The sequence below is a fragment of the Poecilia reticulata genome, chromosome 6 (genome assembly GCF_904066995.2).
Source record: "Poecilia reticulata chromosome 6, P_reticulata-male-v2, whole genome shotgun sequence".
In the NCBI taxonomy this organism is placed as follows: Eukaryota; Metazoa; Chordata; class Actinopteri; order Cyprinodontiformes; family Poeciliidae; genus Poecilia; species Poecilia reticulata.
Window position 1 is genome coordinate 1,904,915 of NC_088835.1, and position 14,955 is coordinate 1,919,869.

At 40.1% G+C, this 14,955-nt stretch overlaps 1 protein-coding gene across 2 annotated transcripts in view; it reads right to left on the bottom strand.

The window, feature by feature from the left end:
• Positions 1-14,955, bottom strand: part of tmtc3 (transmembrane O-mannosyltransferase targeting cadherins 3) — a 46,180-nt gene that overhangs the window by 3,565 nt on the left and 27,660 nt on the right. For both annotated transcript variants that reach the window (XM_081607627.1, XM_081607626.1), the window contains exons 7-13: positions 11,858-12,110; positions 8,181-8,329; positions 6,883-7,003; positions 6,602-6,713; positions 4,194-4,297; positions 3,529-3,698; positions 105-331 (exon numbers count right to left, since the gene is read on the bottom strand). In XM_081607627.1, the coding sequence (XP_081463753.1) occupies positions 105-331; positions 3,529-3,698; positions 4,194-4,297; positions 6,602-6,713; positions 6,883-7,003; positions 8,181-8,329; positions 11,858-12,110 (1,136 nt within the window). The remainder of the gene's footprint in view (positions 1-104; positions 332-3,528; positions 3,699-4,193; positions 4,298-6,601; positions 6,714-6,882; positions 7,004-8,180; positions 8,330-11,857; positions 12,111-14,955) is intronic.

Here is a 14,955-nt window from a genome sequence, read left to right on the forward strand (position 1 = left end):
CAGACAATGCGCTACAGTCAATTTAACGGGTTTTTGCGTGTTTGAACAGGTCCGGCTTCTCCATACCCACAAAGCGTCAAACTTTTCACTGTTTTGCAACTCACCAGACTCCTGCATGAGAAGAGCAGAGTTGAAGAGCGCCAGTTTGTGGCGCGGGTTGAGTTCCAGGGCGCGGTTGAAATTTTTCAGGGCTTCAGACGGGTCTTTCATCTCGATGTTGACAATGGCGAGGTTGTACCAGAGGTCGGCGTTGGAGCTGTCGAGCTCCAGTGCGCGCAGGTATGCGTCCCGGGCTTCTGTTAGCTTGTTCATCTTTAGTAACAGCTCTCCTCTGTCGAACAAACAAACTGCATGAGGGTTGCAACTAATGATTATTCTGGTAATTGATTATTGTAATGATTAATCCATCCATCCATCCATCCATTTTCTTCCGCTTATCCGGGGTCGGGTAGCGGGGGCAGCAGCTTCAGAAGGGAGGCCCAGACTTCCCTCTCCCCAGCCTCATCTTCCAGCTCCTCCGGGGGAACCCCAAGGCGTTCCCAGGCCAGCCGAGAGACATAGTCCCTCCAGCGTGTCCTGGGTCTTCCCCGAGGCCTCCTCCCGGTGGGACGTGCCCAGAACACCTCACCAGGGAGGCGTCCAGGAGGCATCCTTACCAGATGCCTGAGCCACCTCAACTGGCTCCCCTCAACATGGAATAGCAGCGGCTCTACTCTGAGTCCCTCCCGGATGACCGAGCTTCTCACCCTATCTCTAAGGGAGAGCCCAGCCACCCTGCGGAGGAAGCCCATTTCGGCCGCTTGTACCCATGATCTCGTTCTTTCGGTCATGACCCAGAACTCATGACCATAGATGAGGGTGGGAACGTAGATTGACCGGTAAATCGAGAGCTTTGCTTTTTGACTCAGCTCTCTCTTCACCACAACGGACTGGTACAGCGCCCGCTTCACGGCAGACGCTGCCCCAATCCGCCTGTCGATCTCCCACTCTCTTCTCCCCTCATTCGTGAACAAGATCCCCAGATACTTAAACTCCTCCACTTGAGGCAGGACGACCCCCTTGACCCGGAGAAGGCACTCTACCCTTTCCCGGCTCAAGACCATGGCCTCGGATTTGGAGGCACTGAGCCTCAACTCGGCCGCTTCACACTCGGCTGCGAACCGCTCCAGTGAGAGCTGCAGATCATGTTTCGATGAAGCCAACAGGACCACATCATCCGCAAAAAGCAGAGATGCGATCCTAAGGCCACCAAAACGGATCCCCTCAACACCTCGGCTGCGCCTAGAAATTCTGTCCATAAAAGTAATGAACAGAATCGGTGACAAAGGGCAGTCTTGGCGGAGTCCCACTCTCACCGGAAACGAGCCCGACTTACTGCCGGCAATGCAGACCAGACTCTGACACTGGTCATACAAGGACCTGACAGCCCGTATCAAAGGGCCCGGTACCCCATACTCCCGGAGTACCCCCCACAGGGCCTCCCAAGGGACATGGTCGAACGCCTTCTCCAAGTCCACAAAACACATGTAGACTGGTTGGGCGAACTCCCATGCACCCTCCAGAACCCTGCTGAGGGTGTAGAGCTGGTCCAGTGTTCCACGACCAGGACAAAAACCACACTGCTCTTCCTGAATCGTACTCCAACGTACAGGCGCCCAAATGGGGGGCAACAAGTATGCCCACTCCAGCCGGGCGCCTCTCACCATGGGCAACTCCAGAGTGGAAGTACGTCCAGCCCCTCTCAAGGAGACTGGTTCCAGAACCAGAGCCATGTGTCGATGTGAGGCCGACTATTTCTAGCCGGAACCTCTCAGCCTCGCACACTAGCTCCAGTTCCTTCCCCACCAGAGAGGTGACGTTCCACGTCCCAAGAGCCAGCTTCTGCAGCCGAGGATCAGACCGCCAGGGTCCCCTCCCTCGGCTGCCGCCCATAGCACGATGCACCTGACCCCTTTGGCCCCTCGGACAGGTGGTGAGCCCATTGGAAGGGGGACCCATGTCTCCTCTTCGGGCTGAGCCCGGCCGGGCTCCGTGGGTAAAAGCCCGGCCACCAGGCGCTCGCCATCGTGCCCCACCTCCAGGCCTGGCTCCAGAGTGGGGCCCCATTGACCCGCGTCCGGGCGAGGGAAAACGAAGTCCAAAGTTTGTGTTCATCATAAGGGGTCTTCGGGCTGATTAATCTTTTACTCTAAATAAATAATAAATAAAAAAACTGCCACCTCCTGCAGCTTTTTTTGTTGAACTACTTGAGCTTATTTTATACAATATTAAAAATACACTGAAATAAAGAAATAATTCCTTTTTTAAAATAAGAAAAAATATTTTTTTTTTTGCCTAAGATGGAACAAAATAGCATTCCTTTAGTGAACACTTGAACATCTGTAGCAAAGGACGCACCTGCAGCTTAAAAATACTTCCAACATGTATAAAACTCTTTCTGCTTGACTTGACAGCAATACAGTGTAAGGCTGACCTGGTGATTAATTTTTGGATTAAACTAGTAATAACTGGATAATGAAAACTTATGAAAGACTTTTTTTCTTCTTTTTTTTTTTTACATATACATCGACAATGAAGGATTTTTTAAATCTTAAATGTAATATGTATTTATTTTGCTCTGAATATGTTGCTCTTTCAATGACTGGCCCTTTTTTGAGTGTCTATACTCTGGTTAATGATTAATTGATTACTAAATTAGTTGATTATTTAGAAGGTTTTATTAGTTTTTATGTTTTTTGTGATGTATGTAATAGGTCTGTCTTGTAAATGAGACAATGAGTCTCAAGAGAAACTTCTGTATAAAAAAAGGATTAAATAACAATCAATCACATTTCAGACCTAAACTGCATGCTGGAAAGTTGACCTAAAGACAAGAAATAATCTCGTTCCTCCTAAATGTTTGTAATTTGCCACGTTGGAACCAAAAACTCCCAACTTATTTTATTTGGATTTTATATGAAAGACTAACACAAAATAAGATATAAAAAAATACTAATTATTTAAAATAGTTTCACAAAATCAGAAAAGTGTGATGTCCCACCTTACTTTTATAACCCCACAAGAACCAAAATTATGGTGTACAGTAAATACAAAAATTATTATTTATGCTTTAGTCAAAAGAGCATAAATCCAGCCATTCCATGACAACCTGAGGTTTTCAGTAAACAAACAAGTATCATGGTGCCTGAGGAACAGAGAGGCCAGTCATAACATTTTGACGTAGTTTAAAGTTGAGTTAGGTTCCGACACAATCGACTCAGAACTTTATACTGAATAGGGACGATGATACACACACAGCTAAAAAAAGGGCTGTGAATCCAGCAGGAGTTGCAGTAAAAAAACTCGCCTCCAATTAATTAAGAATCTGCAGCAAGATTTTTAAATTTTCCTGCACTCAATGTGAGTTTGAGCTAAGAACTTTGGGACAGAAAAATCTAAATGAAACACTGATGTTTGCGGTTCTCAGGGGCACTAATACTTCCACAAACCACTTGCGGCGTCTTGGAAGCGAGTCGAGGAAAATCTTGCCTGCTGATGTAGGCTTGCTTGAAGTCGGGCCTCATGCTGATCGCCTGCCTGTACAGCTGATCGGCCTCCTCCAGCCGAGAGTCGTTGGCCCGGATCAGATTCGCCAGGTTTATGTAGACGTTAAGGTGATTGGGGGCCACACGTGTCGCGTACTTCTTACCCGGAATAACCTGATTACAGTAGAAGAGAAAATATTGTTTCACTAAATACGGACGTGAAGCATTCAACACAAGGAAGATTTATTGTTTTGCAGGAACAGAGGGCTAATTTTGTATTCAGGTATAAAAAGTCACTTTGATGTCAGCTGTGGCATCTAGAGACAGCTAAATTTCAACTTTAACAGTTGCATTAGAAAATGGAGTAATTATGTAGGTGTGGTGTGCACTACAGTTAGGAAATGTAAAGAGAGTTCCTAGGAATCTAAAAAGACAGTTATGCATCCCCTGTCTTCATGCCAAATAGGTGGAGTTCATTTTTCTTGAGTGAATAGAGGCAAGCTATGTTTGGTATTCCTTTGCATGGTGAATAAGATCACTCCCAGACAAAAATCATGACACACACAAACACAAGATAAAAGCTTCAGGTGGTAAACAATCACATTCTGGAGAAATGCACCCGGCAATATCGCAATAAGGAAATTAATTCTACGTGCGATGAGGACTTACCTGTGGCATGAGGGATTTGGCAACCAGATACGCTTCCTCCGCCTCTCTGGATTTGTTCAGGTTCTTGTACGTTCTTCCAACGTTCATGTGAGCACCGATGTCATCTGTGGCAAGTGCAAAAGTACGTTTTTGACAAAATCACATCGATTCAAAATTGTCCCAAAAGGGAAAATAAATGTTGCCAAAACTCATACGATCCAAGTATTTTCAAAGCAGGGCTGGGAAATGTGACTTAAATGACAAAAATAAATGATTTTGTTTTTTTCATACCAAGTCTGATTTTTGATGTTTTGTTAATTCTCCCTTTCTTTTCTTAAGATGAAGTTACAAACAGAAAATATTTTCAACAACTTCCTTTGATTTCAGTCATTCCCTCAGGGAGTTGACCTGAATTCAAAGTGTAAAAACATACAAGCAGTAAAACATGCCTGTGTAACGAGATGGTAGGACCTGGGTGGGCCCAAAGTTGGTAAAAAAATTTTTTTTTAAAAATTACATTTTCCAAAAAGTAAATTTTCATAAACGGCTAATTCAAAGACAAAATTTCACAGTAGCACGTCTTGATGACACTGTCAGTCAGCAGCTCTGCTAATCCACCTCATTTGTTTTGCTGCTCCTCTTTAAAATCTCCACCTGGCTGAAAGCCAAACACAGAGAATGGTATATGATCCTTAACCATTACGACTGATGGAAAAGATGGTTTGAACTTCCATCTTTGGTCCTGCTTTGCAACAACAACAAATTAACAACTGAAATGCAGAAATTTAGCTGCTTTGATTTTTTTATGTAAACTAATCTGATGCCTAATCACTGATGAAGGTGTGGTGCTTTTCAGAGGAGAACACACACACGTCTTTGTGTGATTCAGGAAGCAAAATAAATCCTGCTGAGAACTATAATGAGCGGGCCAAATTTTGAACGGTGAGAAGAACCTGTTCCTGATGACTGTAGCAGGAAATCCTTACTGGGTTAAAGTGTTTACATTGTTAATCTTGGGGAAACACTTGTTGGTGGGAAACCGACAAAACTGGATGATCTCCCAGCTGATGACAGGCTTCCTGAAAGCGGAGGAATGGGAAGAATCCTCCAGCCCAAATGAAAGGGCCAAAAGTATTTCACCTGCACTTTTTACAGCAAAGAGCAAAAAGGGCAAAATTCTGCACTTTGCTGTAGAATGCTCAAGTGTAGCTTTGTCTGCTCAAGATGAAGACACATAATGGATCGCTGGATGGCTCTTCACCATGAGGAGAGACGACATCAAGAGCCACTAGAAATGGATTTAATGCACCAACAGTTGTCTCTTTCAACCCCTTCATCAAAATGGCCTCATTCACTAGAACAAAACACTCTTACATGTTTACTTAGGCACCATTATCCACAGTTTAAATTTAAACCGGCCTTGATTCTTTTCATGTCTCTTGGGTTTGAAATAATAACCCGCTTGTGTTTTCTTGCGATTTTATCCTTCCTATTTTTTGAGGGCAACAGGAAGTTGCAGTTGATGATATAAAACGGCAATTGAAGCGGCAATTTATGATATTACACGTACACCACAGCAACATGTATTTTTGACTGAAGGAACAACATCATATCACCATGTGAAGTTCAAAAAAGTTACTTTTACAAAATACTGTCAATTAAGTACCATTTCGGTGATATGTGCGATAATTTCTGGATGTAAAGAAACATAACTACAATGTAATGTAAGTCAACAACAGCAGTGTGTATGACACAACAAAAAGGTCAATGTCTTGATAACGTGTCTTGTGTACCCCTAAGCTCTTGTGAGTAGCACGTCTTTAACACTCTGATGAAAAAAAAGTCAAATTGAGCCAAGCATTCTGCTCAGAAATGAGCTTTCGTAAGTGCAGCTGGCATTGTGAAACCAATGGAACTAGTATCAGATTCTCACAGAATCTTGTGTCAACCTAGCATCAAATCACAGCAGTTTAAATAAAAATGTGTAACAATTTGCTAAAATCTGAAAATTATTTTGGCGGCTGCTAAAATAATCAGATGTATTATTTGCTACATTTGTTGTTTAGTCAAATTTTACCAACGCGAAGACTTGAATACCAACGTGTCTGGACTTTACTCCACAAAATAAAATCCACGTCTCTTTCACATGTCCATGCCTGTATTGATGCAAATTAGTTCATCTAAACATCCCAAAGCAGAAGGCATCTGAATCTCAGCTTGAAGGAGTTCCCTATAGCCACTTCAGTTTCTGTTGACTCTACGATACAGACAAAAAAAATAATAACAAAAAAACAATGGATATCTTGTTTCTCTGAAACACTCACAGAACAAAGCAAAACATCTGTGGTCTGAGTCTACCACATGTAAGATACCATCAGTTTACTGAAAAATGCCAAATTATTTAAAGACATCTGATTGAAGTCTCTCACCTGGTTGGACACGAGTGGCTTGGAGAAAATACCGCAGAGCCATTGCATAATTGTTTTGGTTCTCTAAAGCATGGCCGACATTATTCCACAGCTTGGCGTTGTTCTTGTTAACCTGAAATGGCACACAAGTTTAATAAACAAAAAAGCTTTCAGAGATAAGCTGACTGATCAAAGCTGTGTTATCTATTAAATTCTCTAACAAAGTCTTTCATCACAGGATAATTAAAGATTTGTTTGAACACTGGAAAACTGCCAAAATAATCCAGAGTCTAAGCTTTTACCTTCAGGGCAGATGTGAACAGGGTATATTCTGACTCCCAGTCCCAGTTCCTGTTGAAAGTTTTCACTGCATGTGTGGTGAGCAGCACACCAATCATCAGCCAGGAAATCTTCCTTAATTGTCTGTGAGTGACAGTTTTAGTCAGACTTTAAAGCACTTTCGTTTTGGCCATGATGCTGAAAAAAGATGCTGATGTTTTAAAGCTCAAGTGCTTAGAAATTCTGCATTTTAATACAATCCATACCGCTATGTTTTTACTATATTAGTTTCTGTTTACAAGTCTTGTACAGGCACTGCAAAATTATAATGTTCCAAGTGTTTCTTAGGGAAGACGTTTGACACTGCAACATGGAGAAGAAGGCATTCTGGTCAAAAGTGATGTAAGACCTGGAATGCACCAAAGCACTTTACGTTAGCTGCGTTTCCATTACATATACGCGGAAATCTTGGTTTGCATTCTGCTAATGTTGAAAAACTCAATTTCCCAACTGCAGTGTTTCTAATAAATAAGAAAGAAAAATAAAATCACACGTGAATAAGTTTGTTCAACATACATCATTTAAAATCATGGCAGTGATGGATGTAAGCATTTACGTGAGATATATCCGTAATTCAGCCGTGGCGCTAGAGCTCATCATTTATCAGCCATCAGAGGAAATGTCTGCGTTTTATTCAGGAGTGACAAGCCCCGCCTACTTGGAGTGGCTGCACATGCGGCATTTTGGGGAAACTGTAGTCAGAGATTTTACACAAGAGCTATGGATTCAACACATTTGAATGACAAATTAAATTATCTATGAACTATGTGATGCTGTGAGAGCTCTGGTGGAGCCAGCTGCATGTAGTCTGAAAAAATAAATAAAAACAAACCATCGTCCTCCTACCATTTCTCATCATCTTCTTAGTCTTTTCCACCAGTAGTAACAAATGGCTGTTTTATCAAGTGACTCGTGTGATGTGGACAAAAGGGTTTCTATTGCAGTTTTGTGAAATATATCTATTTCGATACAAATGAAAAAAAAAAAAATCACCTCAATATAGAACAAAGACTATTAATCAAAAAAGTTATTTCAAAATCGAGGCCTTTTTTTCTAAATTTGTTTTCATAATTTCAATTTGTGCAATTCTGTGGTTAATGGAAACGCAGCTACTAAACACTAAACCTAAAACTGGGGCCAACAACTCATCAGACATGATCTTTCCAGCAGCTCCGCCACTGTACAAGTGTCAAGCAAATGCACTACTTCTCTTTCATTTTAGTCATTGCTTAAATATCTGTTAGTTTGGAGAGATACTTACTCTTTATGTGAGACAATCTTGAATCCATGTGCTACAAGAACACAGAATCCCATACTGGGAACATAAAGTACCCTCTCTGCAACAACAAACCCCACAGGGAAGAAGAGGTTGGATGCTGGAATGAAGGGCAGGACGATCAAAGACAAGGCCTGTGAAAAGAAAATCACACACAACAGATCAGTCATTTTGTCTAAAAAGTATAAAACAAAGGTTCAACCTTTATTAATAGTAGTTCTGATAAAGAACTGCTTCCAGAGCTGACACTGTTGTCTCAAGAGTTTAAGATGAAGAGATGGTTACTTTTCCAAACGGATAAATCTATATCTCACCAGATGACTAAACCTTTCTCCAGAAGAACTTTAACTCATGCATCTAAATGAAACTTCACTAAAGATTTAATGAATCAATTTTGGAATAGTGACTTCCCTATTGGTCAGCACCCTCACATAATGATGTTAAGCTCTCTTTGCTGTGCAGTGACAGTGATGTTCCAGCTTTTTCCCAGCTTATGACAGGCTTGATGATTGGTGGTTCTTGGGTTGCTTCTAATCATTTTAAGCAATTCCTTTTCATTGGAGGGTAACAGTTTCGGTCAGATCGTTGGCAATTGGACAAAATTGGCTGTGTCAAAAGGTCAATTATCCAAAAGATGCATAAACGATGGCTTTGGAAAAAGCAAAACGTTGGGCTTCTGGAATGGCCCTGACTTTACATCTATTGAGAATGTAAGGAGGATGCTTCAAAGTCAGGCCCTTAGCAGTAGCTGAAATGAACTCTACCATTTATTTTAAGAATAGTGGTCAAATATTCAGCCAGAATTATGCAAACAAATAGTTGATAACTACAACAGGACTGCAGTTTCTTTGCAACTTCCATAAAAAATGATAAAGTCTGTGTATGCATTAGAGTCTTTCAATTCTGGCAAAAAACAACTACAAAAAAAAAGAAAAACACGGCAGAAGGGAACCACTATTATGGGTTCACAAGTTTGGAAAAGGAGGGAATTTTAATTCTGATGTTATTTTCCATGTTATCATAAAAACAAATCAGAAGGTGTTGGTGGAATGTTTGCTGGATCGGACCAACACCAAAGAGTGTTTTAGTCCACTTAAGTCCACTTTAGGGCTCTGCATAGTATGTGCTGCCACACGGTTTGGGCAATTGCTTCTCAAAACTTTCCATTCTACTCTCTGGTGTCCAAGATCAAGTCTCTGCTCTTTTTAGATTATGTGGTTCTGTTGGCTTCATCGGATTACGATCTCAGGCTTCTACAGGAGCAGTTGACAGCGAAGCGGTTGAGATGAAAAGGAGCAAGTCCAAATAGTTTGTACCCGAAAAAAGGTACTCTTTCCAGGTCTTGTCTCAGGTGGAGGAGTTTTAGTATCTTGCGATCTTGTTTATGAATGATGGAGCATCTACAGTGATGTGGTATCTGTAACAGTCTGCCATGGTAAAAGCAGAGGCGAAAGGTGAAGCTCTTAGTTAATCAGTCAATCTACGTTTCAAAGCTCGTTTATGATCACAAGGTTTGGGCAGTAACCGAAATAACGAGAGTGCAGAAACAAGCAGCCGAAATGCATTTCCTCCATAGGGTGTCAGGACTCTCCCTTAGAGGTGGACTGAGAAAGTGACCATCTTGGAGGGACTCAGAATAGAGATGCTGGTCCTCCACATCAAAAGGAGCCAGTTTAGGTGGCTCTGGCATCTGATTAGGATGCCTCCCTGGTGAGGCACATCCCAGCGGGAAGAGACGCAGAAGAAGACCCAGGACATGCTGAAGGGACAGGGACCAAGTTTCTCGGCTGGCCTGGGAACGCCTTTGGATTCCCCCAGATGAGCTGGAACAAGTGGCTGAAGAGAGGATGTCTGAGCCTCTCAGCTTAAGCTGCTGCCTCCATGACCCAACAAAAACAAAAGATAATGAATGGATTCCTAGATGTATGCTTATCCTAACTGATTATCAACATGGACTTTTAGATTTCAATTTATTAGACAAATTGATACAAACCTTTCCTAAATAAAATAGCATTTTCCAACTACAGTAATAAAAAGCAGAGGAATTTCTGAAATTTAGACTTCAGGCAAAAGCTCATCAGTCACTGTGAGAAACAATATTGCAAAGCAGGTTGTTCCCAGAGAACAGCAGCTTTTGAGTGGTGTCTCATGCTCCATGTGAGACAGCTGGCAACCTTGCAAAGATGCTAAATAGGTTGATGTGGTATGACATTGTTACGCAACGTAACACAAAATGCTCCTTGCAAACCAGAGTAAACACTGCACAAGTCATAATTGAGTTTATTTAGTGTTGATTTGTGTTGCTTTTTCTAAAAATGAAAGACTAAGGAAGTTCACTGACCTTCAACTATGAGAGCCATAAGACTGTTGCACAACTAATGCTAATTTTTTTTCCGTATCCCACAGTGAGCAACCACCACCCATGTTTTCCTTTTAAATTCAAGCAAGAGACTATCTTTTATTGCTGGCAAATTGTTATTTTTCTTCGGTTTTTTTCCTCCCACCCCCCATTTGTTTTCATCTCAGTTTCTGATGCAACGCTTTAGAGCAGAAAGCAGCAGCCAAAATGAATTAAAACCAGAAGTTCTATAGAGAATAAGTCAGACAACAGTGCACAGTAGGGTAATAAAATTAGTATTTGGCGAATTAAGGGAGTTTTAAGCCTTATTTAGTATGTTGATCCAAGAAAAAAAAAACACACACAATTCTCTTCTGCATCTTTTAAGCTGTGGACGTGCCTGTGGACACGAGGAACCACTTTCACTGATGTTTTTGATAGTTTTTGTCCTAAAACAGCATGCCGTGTAAAAGCACAACAGGAGTTCTGTCCTTTAACTATTTAATTCCAAGCATTATACAGCTCAGTTCAAAGAGCTTAAAGTTAATACAGTTACGACAGTAAAGGACGGAGAGAAGTGTTTCAGTGGTAAACAAGATATGAAACTCTTTGATGCTCTAAATTGTTGGACAATCATAGCCATGTGAAAAGAACAAATGTGTTGTCTGTATGTTAAAATGAGCAGTTGTCTCATTTTAACAACATGCCGCACCAACGTTTTGACTCGGGTGAATTTGACAGGTGGATTGGCTAGATACTGGGTGGTTCATATGTCGTGTTCCTTAAGATTCCAGCTAGCGTGGTGCAAATTATGGCAAACTCACTGTTATCAGAACATCACTCTGCCCACTATGCATGCTTGTAATAAATGTTGGCTTATTGTCTATGTAGGATTTTTATTCCGGGAATATTTTGGGAGACATTTTTTATGTAATGCGGCTAAAACATTTTAGAAAGTAAAGATGTGGTAAGGTGGAGGTGGTCAAGTCATTAAGAATATGAGAAATACTTGAAGAGTATTTGTTAAATCCTAATATTAATTTTTCTGATAATTCAGTTTTCTTCCTGTTTTACTTTGGAATAGAATCTGCTGTACCCCCAAATGAGCTATGCTTGTATGAAATTTAATTTAACTTTTTTTAACAGATTGAAATTACTCTGAACACAACCGATACTCAACCTGAAAGTCACAAGAAAAACAACAACAACAACAAAAAAAGGCCATGTAAAAGCATTTCTAGGTGCATCTGTGCTAATATGAATCAATTCGTGTTCAAAGTGTTTGCATAAGAATGTAGATGAAGCGACCACAACTTCCTCTCACCATGATAACCGTCTTGGCTGAGCTATGTTTGGAGAACACGCTGTAGTGGGCGAGCAGGCACAGGAACGTGTAGAAGACCACAGTGGTCAGGTTCCGGAGGTCCAGAAGGGACTCCACCAGAGGAATGGTGCCCATGGTCCAGTCGCAGCACAGCTCTGAGGGATTCAGCAGCAGCCACGCGTTCACAGGGAGCAGGTAGTTAAAGGTCAGCTGCCTGCTGGGAGTGGGACTGACAGCTGCCGGGTTATCAAATCTGCAAAGGAAAAGGGCACAGAAGACATTCACTTAGCTATTACTGCAAATGGGGAAAATGGAGATCATGCATAAGAGCTGCATAATAAACATCCAGAAAATGGCAAAACACCTGAAACAGAGTTCCTTAAAATCACACCTAAAAATCCACCTTTTTAGAGTGGATTAGAAGTAACTGGGACATTGATGAATATATTTGATGTGTATTTGCTTGATGATGGCATTTGACAAAAATGTGACATTTCATAATTGGTTACTGTATAATGACTTAATGATGCAAAGCAGCTTGAACTGCAGTGTTGCTGAAATATCTTATACAAGTAAATTTGACTTAATATATTCCATATCTATCATTATCGCAATGTCAGTGTAAACAAAACACATTCTGCACAGAATGCATTATTTAAACATATGTTTGAGACGTTTTCTCTAATGCATCATAAAAGGGTTTTTGAAGGTCAAGAGATGGTAAGGAGGATAAGTCATTAAGAAACTTCAACTAATTTAACAACAATAAAACTTTGGTGTTGAAATGGAACAATTTTTTCCCTAGAGGCTGGATAGACTTTTCATGGTCTCTGGTCTGAGTTTGTAATAAACCCACAGCAGAAGGATAGTAAAACTGTTTAATTACTTATTTATCACAAGTCAAATTGTTAATCCAATATTGGATACATTAATCCAATGTTATCACAAATTCCATGTTTTCCTAATACGATGCAGGAATACTGATACGATGCATCGTATCAGTAACAGTAACTGAGTTACTGTTACTGATAACAGTAATCCAGAACTAATTTATGTAACTAGCTACATTTACTCAATTACAGTTACCTGAATAACTATTTTGGGAAAAAAAACCTTTTTGGATCATCTGTACCGCTCTGTATTTTTTAAACTTTTACTTGAGAAATCATATAATAAAGTACAGTTATTTTTACTTAAGTAAACTTTCTGGATACTGATTGTAACTTCACTGAATGAGGGACAAACATGTTTTAACTAAAAATGCACCAGACAGTGACCTACAGTTTGTTGGAGTGAGATCTCTTGTTTGTAGACAAGCTTTGTTTTCTATCTTTAGAATCCAAGAAGATCCAGGAAACACCATATAGTGTCACTGTGTTCTAACATCTACTGAAGACATAACTTTCTGTAAGTATTAGTTTAATAAATTTTATATTGAAAAAATATATATTTGGAAAAGTGTTACTTCTGACTTAATTTATTTTGTCATTATGTTATTTATGTGTTCATATATTCCTTCATTTTACCCTAAACTGAATTTGCTCATAATCAATCTTATGTAATTTTTTATGGCTGACATCTTAAAAAAATGAAATGCTATGATTAGTTACTCGGTACTTGAGTAGCGTTTTTACAAAATACTTTTTTCTTCTTCAGTAATTTCTTGATTAAATTAGAATATCCAACATATATTCTAATTTAATTGTCCTGTACGTTTTATATTAAATCCAATTTATTTTGGTTATGACTCCAGTTTGGGCTTCCGATGAAGTACAACAATCCAGCGCCTCAAACTAAAGAACTTCTGATGATAGGTGTAACATAGCTAAATATCTGTACAGTAGATGAGCAATAGCTTTAGTATTGCCAGGGCTATGATGCTGAATTGATAACAGTTGTGTGTGGCTGTTTTCTTCACCGAGCTGCACCTCCGACTCTGTAAATCTGTTCAACAGTTTCAGGCCTTGGCCTTCACTGAGCTTTACTCTGACTTCCCAACACAGCTCCTTTAATATTCTATGCTGTAGATCTTTTCATCGCTTTTTAAAACATAACAGCATGGAAGAGCAAATTGAGAGCTGCAGCGGCGTAATGGGGTGCTGTGTTTGTTCTGCCCCTCGTCAGTCAATTTACTGTTGAAATCAAACTGTTGCTCTGGTGTCATTTTTGGGCAGCAGAGCTTCTTGCCCTGCATGGCTCTGATACGGTTCAAATTTGTAAAATCAGTGTTTGATTTTAGGCTCACACCCTTTGATACTAATGGAAGAAAAACATGCAAGGAAGAGTATTAAAATTTAGGATTTTCTGGAAACTCCATTTCTTTTTGGGATCAGTGATTGGCAGCTAGAGTGAATTTGCTTGAACCTAAAGTAAAATGCAATCAGCTTTCCAGTCGGATAGTAAGCATCTTTCAGTTGACTGTCTTTTATGTTGTTGTTTTTTACTTGAAGGTCTTTTTTTTTTAGCTCTCCTTAAACTTTAAAATAAACTTAGGGATACTGAAACCATGCATCTCTTTAAATAAAAACATGAATAAATGTTTCAAAGATTAGAATTTTTCCCCTTCTTTCAATTGTATTTGAGCATAGCAAGAAAAAATACTTGCTAGTGAGAATAGTTTGAAAGAGACCGATGCATCTTACCGTTTACAGTTTTTCCTTTAAATCTGACTCCAGCTATCTTTTATCTTTACTGTCTTACCAATAAGTCCCAAAAGTTCCCCAAAACAACTTTAATCCTAAGAAAGCTCTCACAGAGATAAAATCTTACTGGCAGTCTTTTATGGAAATAAAAACTTCCAAACTGGAGAGACTGGATCATGTTTGTTCTCTAAGCTGAAATAAAATGTGTTGTGTTGGTTTAAAGAAGAGACAAAGAAATTAAAAAGCCATCAATATAAAACAATTAGCATCAATTATTCAGTTTATGGCTAAAACTGAAATTCTGCACTGATATTACTTTCACAAACTTTGTTTACTCCTCCTTTTTTTACGATTTGTCCTCAAGCAGCCAGACTCCATTCTAGGTAGTCAAGATTGATAGTTCTTTACAAGGTCAGTTAAGTTGTGGAAGTCTTTTATGATTTTTTTTTCCACGCC